The following is a 14876-nucleotide window of genomic DNA, read 5'->3' as shown; positions in this document are numbered from 1 at the left end:
GACGGTGATCCACTTTGTTTGCTTCGGCTGCCGCGTTAGTCAAAGCAAATGCCCTTACCCCAGTTACCTCTTACCTCCACTCCGTTATTTTCATTTTCAATGGATTATGTAATGGAGGTAGAGCCGTAGAGTCATGTCATATTCCAAAATAGATTCCGATCCTCATCCAGCGACAAAGAAGAAAGAAAAAAAAAACTGAGGGTATTTTTTGAAATGTATCTGCAACTGAGAGACTCAACGACACAAAAAAGAAAATACAAATATTAGATGGTGGGGGTGGAGGGTTTAATTAGGGGTTTTTACCGTTCATCCACCTCTGAAATCCTAACCAGAAGTCCATAACGATTTAGCGTCAAAGTCAACCACTAAAACGAGGAAGAGGTCACACTCGCTCAGCGCCGGTCCTTTCCAACCGGCTGGCTCCTGCCTCCATTCCATTTAACATTTAACACACCCACGCCCACACCCACACCCACACCCACATTTGATCTTCATCGTAGGTAAAAAGAGACAAAGCAAGAAAGAGACGATGGGACTCAAAAACCGCGTATTTTAGCAGCTAGGAGGAACCACTCCTCCGTTTTTCCTTTCCTCTCTCTCTCTCTGTATCTCCCCTTATAAATACTGATTTCTCCCTCCCTCCCACTCCCCAAACCCTGTATCTTCCATTGTTTCTCCTCACAGCATATGTCTCAGAGACCCGCCGTTCCTCATTCCTCTTCAATAGCCTTCGGTCTCCATTCCCATCTCCTGGTCTCCAGTGAGATGAACCCTAATTCCAACTGGTCTTATTATCTCTCCTCTCATTAGCCCTTTTCGGTTTCCTCCTTACCCATTTTCTTCTCCCTTCTTTTTCATCCTTTCTTTTCTTTTTTTTTTTTTTTTTATATTCTTTTCAAGAACCCCTGCAAGTCCAGTGCTTTTAGAAAATCCCTTTCTTTTCTTCCATACCCAATCCGTCTCTCCTATCAAGATCTGATCTTTCGGCTAACAGAAATCGAGATGGGTCTTAAAGGTTTCGTCGAAGGAGGCATTGCCTCGATCGTTGCCGGCTGTTCCACCCACCCACTTGACCTCATCAAGGTCCGGATGCAGCTCCAGGGTGAAACCCACGTCCCAAATCCAGCCATTCAGACTCTCCGCCCCGCTTTCGCTTTCAACAACCCCTCCGCGGCTGCTGCTGCTGCCCAAACTGCCATCCACGCGCCACCACCACCACCTCCAGCACCGCGCATCGGTCCCATTTCTGTTGGGATCAAGATCGTCCGAACTGAAGGCGTAGCGGCTCTCTTCTCCGGTGTGTCAGCAACCGTCCTGCGCCAAACTCTCTACTCTACCACCCGCATGGGCCTTTACGATATCATGAAACAAAAATGGTCTGACCCCAGTTCGGGCAACATGCCTCTCGTTCGCAAGATAGCAGCTGGCCTGATCGCCGGCGGAATCGGTGCCGCCGTCGGAAACCCAGCCGACGTTGCCATGGTTCGCATGCAAGCCGACGGCCGTCTTCCCCCAGCCCAACGACGCAACTACAAGAGCGTGGTCGACGCCATCACAAGGATGGCGAAACAGGAAGGAATCACTAGCCTGTGGCGTGGCTCTTCTCTGACGGTGAACCGCGCGATGATCGTGACAGCGTCACAACTTGCATCCTATGATCAGATCAAGGAGACGATCCTGGATCACGGTCTGATGAAGGATGGACTTGGGACACACGTGACCGCGAGTTTCGCGGCGGGTTTCGTGGCTTCGGTGGCGTCGAATCCGGTGGATGTTATCAAGACCAGGGTGATGAACATGAAGGTGGAGCCCGGCGCAGCGCCACCTTACTCCGGCGCACTGGATTGTGCGATGAAGACTGTGCGCGCGGAGGGGCCGATGGCTCTGTACAAGGGGTTTATCCCCACGATTTCGAGGCAGGGACCATTCACCATAGTGCTGTTCGTGACCCTCGAACAGGTCCGAAAGGTTCTGAAAGATTTCTAATTCGGAGGGGGAATGGACGACGGATGATGAACCGATTGATGATGACGAAGAACCCACCAAAATAATAATGAATATTTTTAAGTATTATTGAATATTGATTTTTTTTTGCTTCTAGTGTTGGATTCCCTGATTCCTGAAGAACGGGGAAAACGAGGCATTGAACAGCTAGAAATTAGAATATAGTATTGATAATGGAATTTTATGAATTATTTCCATTTTCAGAGGAACTAAATGAAATTAACAGTATGTTTTAAGAATTTTTGATGTATATAGCGTGTGGTTGCCACATGAAAGTATGGGGTTCGTTTCGTTGGCGCAAAACTACAAACAAACAGAAGATTGACAGTGAGTGCGGGGGCTTTGATTCCAAATCCTGGGCGACGAAGTATGTGTTTGGGTGGGTTTAAGTTTATTGGACGGGCGTTCATTAGATAAATGTTTATCTGGTAAACGTTTACTTGTTGTTTGGTTGAGCCTATTTTAGGTGTTTCAAGAAACATCCTTTTATAACTCAGTATGATAAACATTTGGTGGCATGTTTCAAAAAACAGGCATACGAGTGTTTCCGTGTGACATTTTCACTTTGATGTATAAGATTTATTAGTCAATCCAATGGTCCAAAATTATCAATTTTAAAATTTTAAAAGAAGAAGATCAAAATAGCACCATTATTACGGGGGAGGGGAACATTCACAACCTGTGAAGCCACTAATGATGGACTGCATGAAGGCTATATTCTTTCTTGAAGAGACACCTGTCAAAGAAAGTGGTGGTGTTCTTCTCTTCATGTAAATCGGTCAAATTTCACTCGGAAGGTTCAGAAGGTCATGGCTTGCTCTTCCTGATACCAGAGGAGTTGCAAATTCTGAGTTATCTTAAGGTTTAGCATTTTTCATAAACAAGAAAACTACCTTTCCTGTTTCTTGCTTTATTTTAGGGATGGGGCGATGAATTTGATGGACAGATCTTAGTATGATCTTATTCTTTTCTTCTTCTTTTTTTTCTTAATTCATTACAATCAGTTAAAGTGGAGGAGAATCTAGTAACAAACCTTCCCTGTTTCTGTAATGGTCATTATCGACTTTGATTGAATTGGGAGAGCCATTTGCAGAATTGCAGGTTGCAATTATGGGTTTTGATTGGGATGAAAAGGGGGTCCCTACTCCCTACTGCCTTGTCCATTTCCACCGAAAATAAAAATAATAATAAATGGGTTGCTGCAACCAACTTGCAAGCAACGAGTCTTAAACAGAAGCCTGAAGCCCCTCTTCAGTTTGATCATTTTGTTGTGCTTGGTGAGGTGAGTTAGGCGGACCTACCTACTGAATACTGATAACTCCATGAGTGAAACCTGAGTAGGTTATTTTAATTCTGATAAGCTACAAGTTCATAAGCATCTGAACAGGTCTTCTGCAACCTTTTGATAGTCAAAAGGCAAGGTCGGCAGGATTATAAAGGTCAATCAGGAGGAATATGGTGCTGGGCCATGCGCAATGTTGGTTTTAAGGACCAAGGAGGAGCATTTGGCTTTTGGACTGCAGAAGTAGTCAGTTAATCACCGACGAATTTCTTTTAATTTCCCAACAACCGATATAAATATGTTGTTGGTATGGTCTGGTTGAGTGTGGATCAATATCATGAATGTGAAAGAAGGCTATATTATATAGACTTCCTTATTAGTTTACTTTACAAAATGGAACAAGGAAGCCGATTCAAGGATTGACTTCTCTGATTAACCGAACTACAGTACTACTGGTCTTGAGTCTTGACACCTGGCTATCGTATTACGCCGGTGCTTACGTCGCTTCAGCCTTGAGTTAGGATCAAGGATGGATGGGGCGATGGGCATTGGCCAATCCCATTGAATTGATCAAACCACTCTTCTGTCTCCAGGCGTAACTTCCACTTCCAGATGGTTCATAACTTGATATCAACTGGTTACAAGAGTCGTGGGAATTAGGAAACAGATCGCTTGGTTGAACGTTTGTGTAGGATGAATTTACTGCACTTCTCTTAATTGATGTATTCACGTATTTCGTGAAGCCGTCTTAGCTCAGTCGGTAGAGCGCATGGCTTTTAACCATGTGGTCGTGGGTTCGAATCCCACAGACGGCGTTTTTTTCTTAGAACATTTTTCATTTTTGGTAAATGTAAATCTATAAATCATATAATGCCGAAGGTATCGATAATTTGATACCCACGGCCACGGGATCACCTTTGAGTCTTTGACCTATCAAAAGTTCAAAACCTTGGTGGAATGATAGAATTTGATGAATACCACCGGTACGTGACTGGTTTACAAGTTACCACTATTATGATACCGGTTGATTGGTTGTTAATTTTCCGGTATCATATTAAACCTAACCATTAACAAGGATTGGGTTTTGGCTAACATAACAACTATCTGATTTCAATTTTGGAAGAAACATGCAAAGACCTCCCCTCTTACTTTTTCCAACAGAAATGAAAATGCCAATGACACATTTGTGAATTTCCAACATTCTTCAAGTTAAATAGATAGATTGGATACTTTTAGTTTGTTTACTAATGCCTCGGTTTCTTGACTTTTCTTATAGTGATTTTCTGCATTCTCATTAATGTCTTCTCTGTTGTCAGATTCAACAGATCTACTGTTTTTTTTTTTTTTTAATGGGATTCTTCTCTGCTACACATTTGTGACTGCTTTCTTTGTGCTTGTTGCACATATGGGATGGGGATTCATTTTCAAGTTCTAGAAAATACTAGAGTATTGAGCCAAAAGGGGGCACATATTGCAGATCTTTGTTGCTGTGGTGACAAGAACTATCCCTATTGTACAAGCTTCATGTTTGTGCAAGTGGTGGTTGCATCTAAGAATTCAGAGTAAGAATTGTCATTTTATTTGAATTGTTAGCATTTGGCTGCTTACCTAGAAGAATGCTGAGATGATAACGTATTCCTCTTCATTTTAATTGAGTCGTATGCTTAACTTATTCACTCCCTGCAGCCTGCATCACACACTTGGAAAAGAGATGGCTTGTAGTTGTGAAGCTTCATGTCTTCACAAACACTATTGTACTCATCCGTCTTGTCCTTCCAAACTCTCGAGTTAATTCAGATTTCAGATGGCTCCCTGGATATGAACTAGATAGAAAAGGCTTCGATAGACGTGCAACGATTTAACAGTCCCAAGGCAACATCAGAAAATTATTTCCCACACTCTAGAGTGACAATTCAATGGTTGGGTCCAAATACCTGGGGGCTAGAGTTCATCTTCAAAATATGCACCACCTATCCCTTTATGATGCCCTTGATAGAATCAGCTCAAAAATATATAAATTCTTGGAGCTCAAAACTGTTGTCACAAGCTGGAAGATCCACTCTTGTGAAATCAGTCATTCAAGCAATTCCAGTTTATCCAATGATGACAACCATCTTCCCAAATCAATGGGAGGACTGGGTTTCAGGCAATGGTCACCAATGAATAAAGCTCTCTTTAGCAAGAAGATCTGGAGGTTACATCAAGCCTCCAACTCATTATGGATCAACGTGATAAAAGAAAAAAATATTTTCCAAATGGTGACCTTTTCTCAGTGATCTAGCTCTCTACGGTGGAAACAAGCACACAACCTTCTCCCAACACTGAAATCGAACTCACTATGGATGGTAAAAGATGCATGGATCCTCCATCTCTACTTTTATAGATCCGTGGGTTCCCTCTATTGCTAGTGGCATACCCCATCTATTGCCCTCCACCACTCTTCAAACTAAATAACTTAAAGTTGCAGGCCTCTTTACCAATGTCTCGAGTTGGAATCAACCACTGTTTTCAAAATCAGACCGGACTGGAAAAACTTGGAACTGGTCAGGTGATCGGTTCCGTTTTTTTTCAAAACCATTGATTTTGGTCAGTAAATTGCTGAACCGGTCGATTAACCGTCCAAACCGTTCGAACGGTTTTGACCGTTTTCCAAATTTATTTATTTATTTATTTTATCAGAATGGACCGGCCGTTCGAGTCAAACAGTCGGACCGTTCGAACCGGTAACCGGACCCCTGACCGGTTTGGTCACCCGGTCGTTTTTAAAAACCATCGAATCAACATTTACTACAAAGCTTGATTGATGGAGAAACCGAGAATAAAATCATCAGTCTTCAACCAAGTCCTCATCTGAACTCAGATACATTGATTTGGAGAAGAAAAAATAATGGGGAATACACAGTTAAGTCAGGACACAAAACTTTTCTTTCCACCAGCCCATCACCCTCCTCCCCCCATTTTAAGTGGTCAAACCTCTGGAAACTAAAAATCCCATACCGTTGCATCCTACCAAGGGTAAGTGCAAACAATGGCTAAATGATGAAGACTTACTTTCTATTTTCTGTAAACAAACCACAGAGGCAACATCTTTTTTTTTTTCACATGTCCTTTTGCGATGGCTATATGGTCTGAAGGCCAAGTGGGCATTAATCCGGAATTGGTAACAAGTCAAGCTCCTCATCATTCATATCTCAATGGATGCAAACTATTGGGGTAAACCTTTAAAAACCAGAAATCCATAAATTACTGGGGAAACTTTGTGAGTTCCTCTATCAGATCTGGATCGCTAGAAATAAATCCATAAAATACACACCCGGTGAAATAGTATGTAAAGCTATGGCTTAGTTGAATTCACTGATTGACCCTCAGAAGTACATCAGGAACAGTACAATGGAAAATCCTTCCCTCTCCCCAAATTTGTTACTACATCTTGTAATTGATGGTTCTTTTGATACTAACACAAGAAGTGCAGGAAGAAGCTTCGTCATCCAATATTCTGCAAAATGACCCATTGTGGCTTAAGGAAGACCATGTTGGGCCGTCAACAGCTAGGACGCTGAAATTGAAGCTCTAATAGATGGATTGGAAGCAGCTCATGAGAGAAGGCATTCAAGGGATAATCATTACATCAGACTATCTGCAATTTCACTCTATTGAATAACAATATGAAGCCTTCATATTGGCTAGAACTACTATATTGGCACCGCATTAGTAGATTACTCGTCTTTTCATTTTGTCTCTTTAACTCATGTAATTAGAAGCTTCAATACTGCTGCATATATATTAGCATAAGTAGCCTGTAAAAGACAGTAATTAGCCAGCAAGCTCCAAACGATGTACAATTTTCTTTGCTTTAATGAAGGCTACTTTAGTGGCTGTAGAAAAAACCCAACCAAAAAAAATGCGTGTTCGTTTGTTGCTCCACTCAATTAAGTTTTAGAGGAGATTGCTGCTTCAGTCCATGAGGTTCAAGTAATATTGGGATTTTTTGTAAGGTACTTTAATAAAGGTACATATGAACAAAATTAAATTTTTGGAGTAATTTGAGTTCAGAATTCCTAATGCATTTTTACAGTTCAGATCAGTGTAAGGGGGAAAGATTCCCAATTTACGGGGATGGCATGTATAGGGGGTGTGTATAAATACATTTGGGAAATCAATAAAAGGGGGACTGAACTCTAAAAAGGTCTAATTTTTTTCAAAGGTAAGCTAACATCAGCGCTTTCTGTCAGAAAAAGTAAGGGAGGTCTTTCCATGTTTCTTTCAAAAGTAGAAGGTAGGCTTTTGTTAGGATCAAGACCCAGGGAAGATTTATAAGATTGTCCAAAAAAAAATGTCAATAGAGGTTTTTATATTTTCCCCTTTTAAACGATACACAGCACACTTGGAATTGGAACACAAGTTACTAGTTTTGGAGAATATTTAACAAATCAAGTTTTATGCTTTTGGAACATCCACCATCAGCCCATCACCACAGTAAGGGGCTGAACTTTATTGGAGGATCGTGCAAGCAGCCACAAATATGCAACCCAGCAAATGAGAACAAAGCGTGGTGCTATCTGCTATGCCAACTTTGGTTCCTCCAGAAAACAGGCAAGGTATATATATTCGAGGAGCACATACCTGACATCCCCGTGTCGTGAGTCGTGACCCAGATACATTGCCTGACGAGGCTTACGGCTTCACCAACTTCTATGAGCTGCATCAGCCGATTCCATGAGAAATAACTGTCTTAGCTTCTTACCATTAAAGCATTTTTAAGGCGCATGGAGGCGATGTTGATGACCTCAATATCAAATTATTTATGAATTCTTGGAACCTTGTGAAATATCATTTCACGCATACATTCCGGCATTATATATACTTTGTGTGTTATACAGTAGAAGAGAGATCTCAGATTTACATAAAAGAACAAAAAGAAAATGTACATCTTGTGCTCTGGACTTCAGCCCCTTTTTCATGGGCTTTAAGCTTAACAACATGCAGACTTGTAAGATCCCCCACCAAGCCCTAAAGCAACGAGCTCAGTTTTCTCTTTCATATTCCTGTCCTTGTTAAATAAATAATAGCCGCAAAGACTAACAAGTACCTCATTTATACATAAAAGGGGCATGACATATTTTGCAGGGTAGGTATATATACAGGAAAAGATCACAACTTAGTGCTCCACCATTTCAGACCTTGAATTATCTGGATTTGGTCCTCGAATGAAGACCATGTGATTGACCTTCTGATCCTTCACCCAAGCTTTGAAGCTCTTTTGCAATTTGGATGCGCCTCTCCTTCAAGAAGTTGAGTCGTGTTGTCAGCTTTGTCAAGGCGGAGGATGCAGCCACAGCTCCCTATGGTTTGCCACAGGTGTAGTGTTAATGCAATTTTATTTGATTCTGACCAACTAATCCAGAAGCTATTGAGGAATACTTGCAAATGCAAACATGGCTTTTCTCGTGTTTCACAAAGAAATTCTACCTATATCCTCAAGTACTAAAACATCTTGATTGCATATTCTACAGAAGTAAAAATCAGTGATGTTAAACTCATATGTGCCAATCTAAGAAGGAAAAATTACTTATAACCAACCTTATGTTGAAGTGTACCCCTTCCATTAATTGTCCTGAAGGAAAATACTAACGTGATACTTTGAAGTTTTTAAAATCCCGTTTTTGCTCATGAGAAACTTTACTAGAATGAAGATTTGCCAGGTTACCCCCCAAAAGGTTTTTCATTTTATTTAAGTAGGTTTCATTATTCACTTCATCACATGATCAACAAAAGCCAGGTCGGGGATGAACTTAAAAACCTCCCCTATTAACAGAAATGCCATACTCCGGAAATTTGAAGAGTGAACAGTGTCGACTTTGCACATTCATAACAAGGGATAATCATAATTTCAACATCTCCATTTCGACATAGTTCACGGAAGGGGTGCATTTGCATATATATTTGAAACGTGATTGGAGGTTTTTGAGGTCAAACTACAGGGTGGTTTAAGTATTTGCCAGAAAACAAATGGAGGATTGGAGGTTTAAGTAATTTTTCCATTTAGAAAAGATACCTACCTCAGCCTTTGCACTGATCTTCTTAATGTTCAATGAAGAAATGGCTCCAGCTACCATTGGGTTCATGGTGGATAGAGCAGATGCTCCTAAAGCTTTGATACTATTTTGGCTTGATGAATCCACCTGATGCTTCTGAGGTGGTTGTTTGTTTGATAAAGATGGTGGATCCTGTGTCCTCGTGTTGTCACTATGTGCTGCAACCAAATTAACATCCTGTTGTACAAAGACCAAAGCATCCAACTCCACGGTTAGACTGTCCAAAGAGTAATGCCAAATAATATACATAACATCTAAAATTAATTGGAGAATCAGCCCCTTTCCTCTGGTGTTGTGAAAATATTTATGTTTTTTTTTTTTATGGTTTCACATATTCCATTGACACTTGTCAGTAACATGTGTGTGTGAAGTGTGAAGAATATTCCCACAGCATGTTAATACAGATACCATGGGATTTGCCATGTGATCTTACTTATTTATTCTACAACTTTAAGTGAAGGTCTTGTGTCGTTTACAATATCATATTTTGACAATCAGCTCTGTACAGACATGCAAACACACAATATAGAATCTACAATAACCATATCATATTGAAAGTAAGGTAAATCCTACAAAGAAAAGGGGGAGGAAAAACAACAGAAATGAGAAACCTTCAAGAAGCAATCTACAAAATCAGTTACCTGAAATTAGCAAACTGCTAGTTTAACCTTTAGAACAGCATCATAATAAAATGCATAGTTATAATCTCGTGCAAGAACTGTTTCTTTTTTTAGCCCTCCTAATTACTTCAACCAAACTGAGAGAACTGAAAAAGAAAATATCTCAAAAGATCAGGTAATTTCACCCCAGCATAGAGATTGGCTACATGGATACTATTTTTCCTTATCTGGGGTAGAATCTTCTATTGACACATAAACCTGTAATTCATGATGCTACTTTAATCAACACCTTCTATTATTTTGTCATCATTTGGAGTAATCCTAACTATTGCAACATTTCTTTTGTTTCTTTTTGTTTGAACAACCAACCAAAAGGCTTACTGAAGGAAATTTGTAGTACAGTAGTATCCTACAACAAACTCAAAGCCTCAAGGCCAATGGGGAAATCATTCTAGCAGCTTAAAAATAACAAAACAAAAAAAAAATTTCAAACTTTCAGTAGAAGTATGGTGTTCATTTTCTACAGAGAGAGAGAGAGAGAGAGAGAGAGAGAGCTGGGAGAATAGTAAAATGTAATAAGATGTCTACCTCACTCTTTGTGGAAGATTTCTTGGGATCGGATGAAACAACATTTCCAACTACCTGTGGCTCAACAGAAGATGAAGAGGCAGGAACCCCTACAGATTGGGTATTGCTAAGAGGCAGTTGCTTGTTAATTGAAGATGGTAATTCTTGAGTCCTCTTATTTGAACTAATTGTTTTGTCCAAATTTAAACCCTGTTGTTACATCAGGAAGGCATTCACCCATGTGGTTAGAATGGACCATAAACAATTTAGATATACACAATTTTTTTAAAAGTATGCATATTCTACTAATTTGTTAAATGTAAACATAATTTGTTAAAGGTTAATGAAATTTAGATGTAGAGATTGATTATATGTGGCTCGAAATGGCTAACCATATAAAGAAAGTAGCAAAGGACATTTTAGGAGAATATAAAGCGAAATAGAAAAGTGATAGAGAACCTTGGCAAAGTGAATTTACTAGCTTGAAGATGAACTTTAATGGTTGCAGCTTAGGAAACATGGGAACCTCAGGAATTGGGAGGTGTTTATATGGGCAGATGGATCTATCTTGACTCTTTTGGGACCTATGGAGACCCAACAAGGGCAGAGTTATTAGCAGTGTTACATGGCCTGAAGTTAGGGAAAGATCCAAACTATGGAAGGATCATTGTGGAGGGAGATTCAAAGGTAGTGATGAGATGGTTAAGGAACAAGGTGCAATAAACCTGGAAATACAGATACACACTAGGGATAATAGTCATTAGTGGGAGAATTGGCTTAGCTAAGCAAGGGGTAAATAGAGTTAAAATGCATTGGGGAAAGGTGTCAAGGGAAACTTGATGTAAAATCACTTTGGGGTAGACAACAAGTGACGGTCTATGCCCCTTATGCTGTAAACCTGTATCTCTTGTATATTTATTAATAAAAACTTTTGAATGTTACTGATAAAAAAAAGAGAAACTTGGTAGTGGAACGAAGATGTTCAAAATTTTATCAAAGTATAACAATCATACAATAAATATTGGCAAAAGACTTAAATGAGGAAAACTTGAAAAAATATAAAAACAGATGAAAGAAAGTTAAAAAATAAAGTGAGTAAAGTTAAATTTAGGGCATATAATGAACTATATCATAAATTAGGCACTAAGAGGGACAGAATGTAACTTCTAAACTGGCAAAAATGAGAGAGAAAAGATAGAGATTTAAATCATGTTAAATGCATTAAAAGGAAAGATAAAAGAGTCTTGATAAAATATCCGGAAATTAATGAAAAATAGAAAAACTATTTTGAAAAGTTATTAAATGAAAAAAAAAAGTAAAAGGGTGTCAGTGGAGGAGGGATTAGTGACTCTAATAGTATTTTAAAAAGACATATATGTTTGCAATATTAGAATTACCAAAAATGAAGGAGGCACTAAACAAGATGAAGGGGAAAGGTGTTAGGACTGGATGGTATCTCGATAGAAGTGAGGAAAGGTATGAGAGAGGTAGGCTTATTATAGCTAACCACACTATTTAATGAGATAACAAAAACAAAGAAGATGCCAGATGAATGGAGAAAGAGCACCAAGGTGCCTATATTTAAAAATAAGGGAGATAGTTAAAGTTACAACAATTATCATGGAATTAACTCATAAGCCACACTATGAAACTTTGAGAGAGAACAATTGAGCAAAGGTTATGACATGTAACAAATATATCAGAAAACCAATTTGAGTTTATACCAGGGGCATGGAAGTTATCTTTCTATTAAGAAGATTAACAAAAATGTTTAGAAAGAAGAAGAGAGATTTTCATTTCGTTTTTATTGATCTACAGAAAGCATATGATAGAGTCCCTAGAGAGGTAAAATGATCAGTTTTGGAAAACAAAGGAGTTGACAAATTGATATATGGAGTTAATTAAGGATATGTATGAGAGTGCAAAAACAAATGTTAGAACACTTGTGGGAGAATCCATTGCAGTTACAATGGATCTTCACCAAGGGTCGGCACTTAGTCCTTATTTATTTGCACTAGTCATAAATGAACTAAACATATTCAAGAGGAGGTCCCATGGTGCTTGATGTTTGCTGATGGCATAGTATTAATCGATGAAACTAAGGATTAAATGCAAAATTAGGTTTATGGACAAGTACATTAGAAGCAAGAGGTTTTAAAATAAGTAGGACTAAAATAGAATATGCAATGCAAATTTGATAATAATAGGAGTGCAATCCAGGATACACCTAGGATTGGAAACCAAGAGATAAGTCAATATGACCTCTTTTGTTACCTTGGTTCAACAGTTCATAACAAAGGAGAGATTGAGGAGGATGTAACTCATGGAATTAGAACAAGATGAGCAAAATGGAGAAGCACATCCAGAGTCATGTGACAGGTGAATACCACTTTGGGTAAAAGGAAAATTCTGTAAAAAGTTGTAAGGCAGTTATGTGCATAGAAGTTGTTAGAAGAAGTGGTCTATTATTACAAGTTTAAGTGGCTGGATGAGCTAGGGGCAAACTAAAAGGGACCTGGATGGAAGTAGTAACGAATGATTCAAGCACCCATAATTTGACAATGGATATGGCACCAAACAGAACGGAATGGCAAAACAGGATTCATGTAGCTGACCCCATATAGTTGGGGCAAGGCTTTGATGATGATAATGATATTTGTACATACAACCAAAAGGATGACCAAGAGAATATATTTAAAACTAATAAAATTTACAGGGATGTTCAGGAATAGTATACTTAGATTACTAAATAAATTATATTCCAAAATAATGAATATATACCTCACTTCTTGTTGACCTTTCATGAAGAAATTCTGTTTCTCTCATTTCAACTTTGTTTTGTTTTTCAGTCCTGTATCAAACAAATATTCCAGGAAGATTTAGAGTGCAAAATCTACCAAAAAGAATAAAAGGGGAAAAAGTGACTCCATCCATATTTGAACCTCTACCTAGATATAAAACAAGTCATTCTGTACAATGAGTAGGTAAATACTGAGGGTACATCAAAGAGAGTTTGTACACCATGCAAGCAAGTATTCTAGTTTTAAGGTGATAAAAATTATGAGATATCTCAGTTTCAAAGGAATGTCTAGAGCCAACCCATTAAGTAGAGGTAATAAAATGATGCTTACAAGGTTCCTTGATTATCAGGAGTCGGTTGCTGCTGATGGCATGATCCATTTACAGACCCATAGTTTTGGTTACGTTGTTGATGAAGTTGCACATTGAGATCAGCAACCTTTTGCTTCAAATTAATGATGTCTGCTTCTGCTGTAGCAATTTCCTCGAGGTCTGCCTTTGTCTTTATCACATTTACAAATTATAAATCTGGTGCACAGCAGAAATGAGATCAATGTGGGGGACTTTGACTATGTGCTACACTAACCTTCTCATCTACAATGGCCAAGATATTTAAGTGATCCATTGGCATATTGAGTCCAGCTTCCAAAGTTGCTCTTAGATCTCTCTCCCTTTGCAACTGTTCCTGTAGTCTTGCCACCTATTTTCAAAATAAAAACCTATATCAGAAATAACTTCAGCTTATCCTTTCAAGGATATTAAATGTGAAAATCAGTTTAAAATATCTAGTCCATATGAAACTAGGAAAATAACTGGACATGGGATGATATAATATATGGTAATGTAAAACCATTTATGCTTTACATGAAGAAATACTGCTCCAAACAAGAACTAATCAGGAGATACACAGGGAGAACAAGAAAAGAGAATAAATGAGAGGTATGCATAAAATGGATAAGGACCGATGTTATCTCAACTATCTAGCAGACTTAGTTAATGCTTTGCCAACTGGACAGTAGAGATTGTTAAACTGATGATGTTTGTAGAAGCAAAGTGACCAGGCCATTATGTCCAGGTGCTTGTATGGAATAGGCCAATTCCTTGGCTTTATTCGGCATATTAAATTACAATAATTCATGCAAGTTAAAAATTACACCTATAGTAATTTAGATAATGCAAGAAAAGAAGAAAAGAGAGAAAGAGAAAGAAGAAGAAGAAAAGAAGTTTTAGCAATAGGTTGTGGAAGAAGGAAAGAAGGGAAGAAGAGAAAAGAAGAATTCAAACCTCTCTCTCTAGCCCCTTTTCATCACTTTTATTAATAATTCTAAGTCTGAGTACAATTACTTGGATGCCCTTAATGGGGCAGCCAGCACTAAAGAAATAATTAAAGAACATAAAAGAAGGCCCATACGGCCCATAACTAAGAAACATAACTTTTAAACACTACTTAAAAGAAATAAAGAACACTAGGGCCCATTTGGCCCATTCTCACTACACTCCCCCTCAAGC

At 38.8% G+C, this 14876-nt stretch overlaps 1 protein-coding gene, 1 non-coding gene and 1 pseudogene across 14 annotated transcripts in view; 2 read left to right on the top strand and 1 right to left on the bottom strand.

The window, feature by feature from the left end:
- The first annotated feature begins 445 nt into the window (after positions 1-445).
- On the top strand, positions 446-2243 carry LOC104603747 (mitochondrial uncoupling protein 5 pseudogene; annotated as a pseudogene). The gene has a single exon (XR_016076479.1). The product of XR_016076479.1 is annotated as a mitochondrial uncoupling protein 5 pseudogene (transcript).
- Positions 2244-4028: 1785 nt separating this feature from the next.
- TRNAK-UUU (transfer RNA lysine (anticodon UUU)) lies at positions 4029-4101 on the top strand. Its single transcript has one exon. It is a non-coding gene; the product is annotated as a tRNA-Lys (tRNA).
- A 3967-nt stretch (positions 4102-8068) lies between these two features.
- LOC104603773 (rho GTPase-activating protein REN1-like) overlaps positions 8069-14876 on the bottom strand; it is a 111543-nt gene continuing 104735 nt past the window's right edge. For 10 of the 12 annotated variants that reach the window (XM_010267894.3, XM_010267912.3, XM_010267904.3 and 7 more), the window contains 6 exons: positions 13954-14067; positions 13700-13869; positions 13350-13419; positions 10590-10778; positions 9346-9558; positions 8069-8628 (listed from right to left, as the gene is read on the bottom strand). In XM_010267894.3, coding sequence (XP_010266196.1) covers positions 8473-8628; positions 9346-9558; positions 10590-10778; positions 13350-13419; positions 13700-13869; positions 13954-14067 — 912 coding nt within the window. In that variant the 3' untranslated portion in view covers positions 8069-8472. Of the gene's footprint in view, positions 8629-9345; positions 9559-10022; positions 10148-10589; positions 10779-13349; positions 13420-13699; positions 13870-13953; positions 14068-14876 lie in introns of those variants that run through there. The other 2 variants (XR_016076124.1, XM_010267930.3) reach the window with 2 other exon arrangements.

Source organism: Nelumbo nucifera, chromosome 5 (assembly GCF_055504915.1).
Source record: "Nelumbo nucifera cultivar China Antique chromosome 5, China Antique-T2T, whole genome shotgun sequence".
Lineage (NCBI taxonomy): Eukaryota > Viridiplantae > Streptophyta > Magnoliopsida > Proteales > Nelumbonaceae > Nelumbo > Nelumbo nucifera.
Note: the sequence above shows the minus strand (reverse complement) of the source record. Positions and strands in the feature narration are given on the sequence as shown.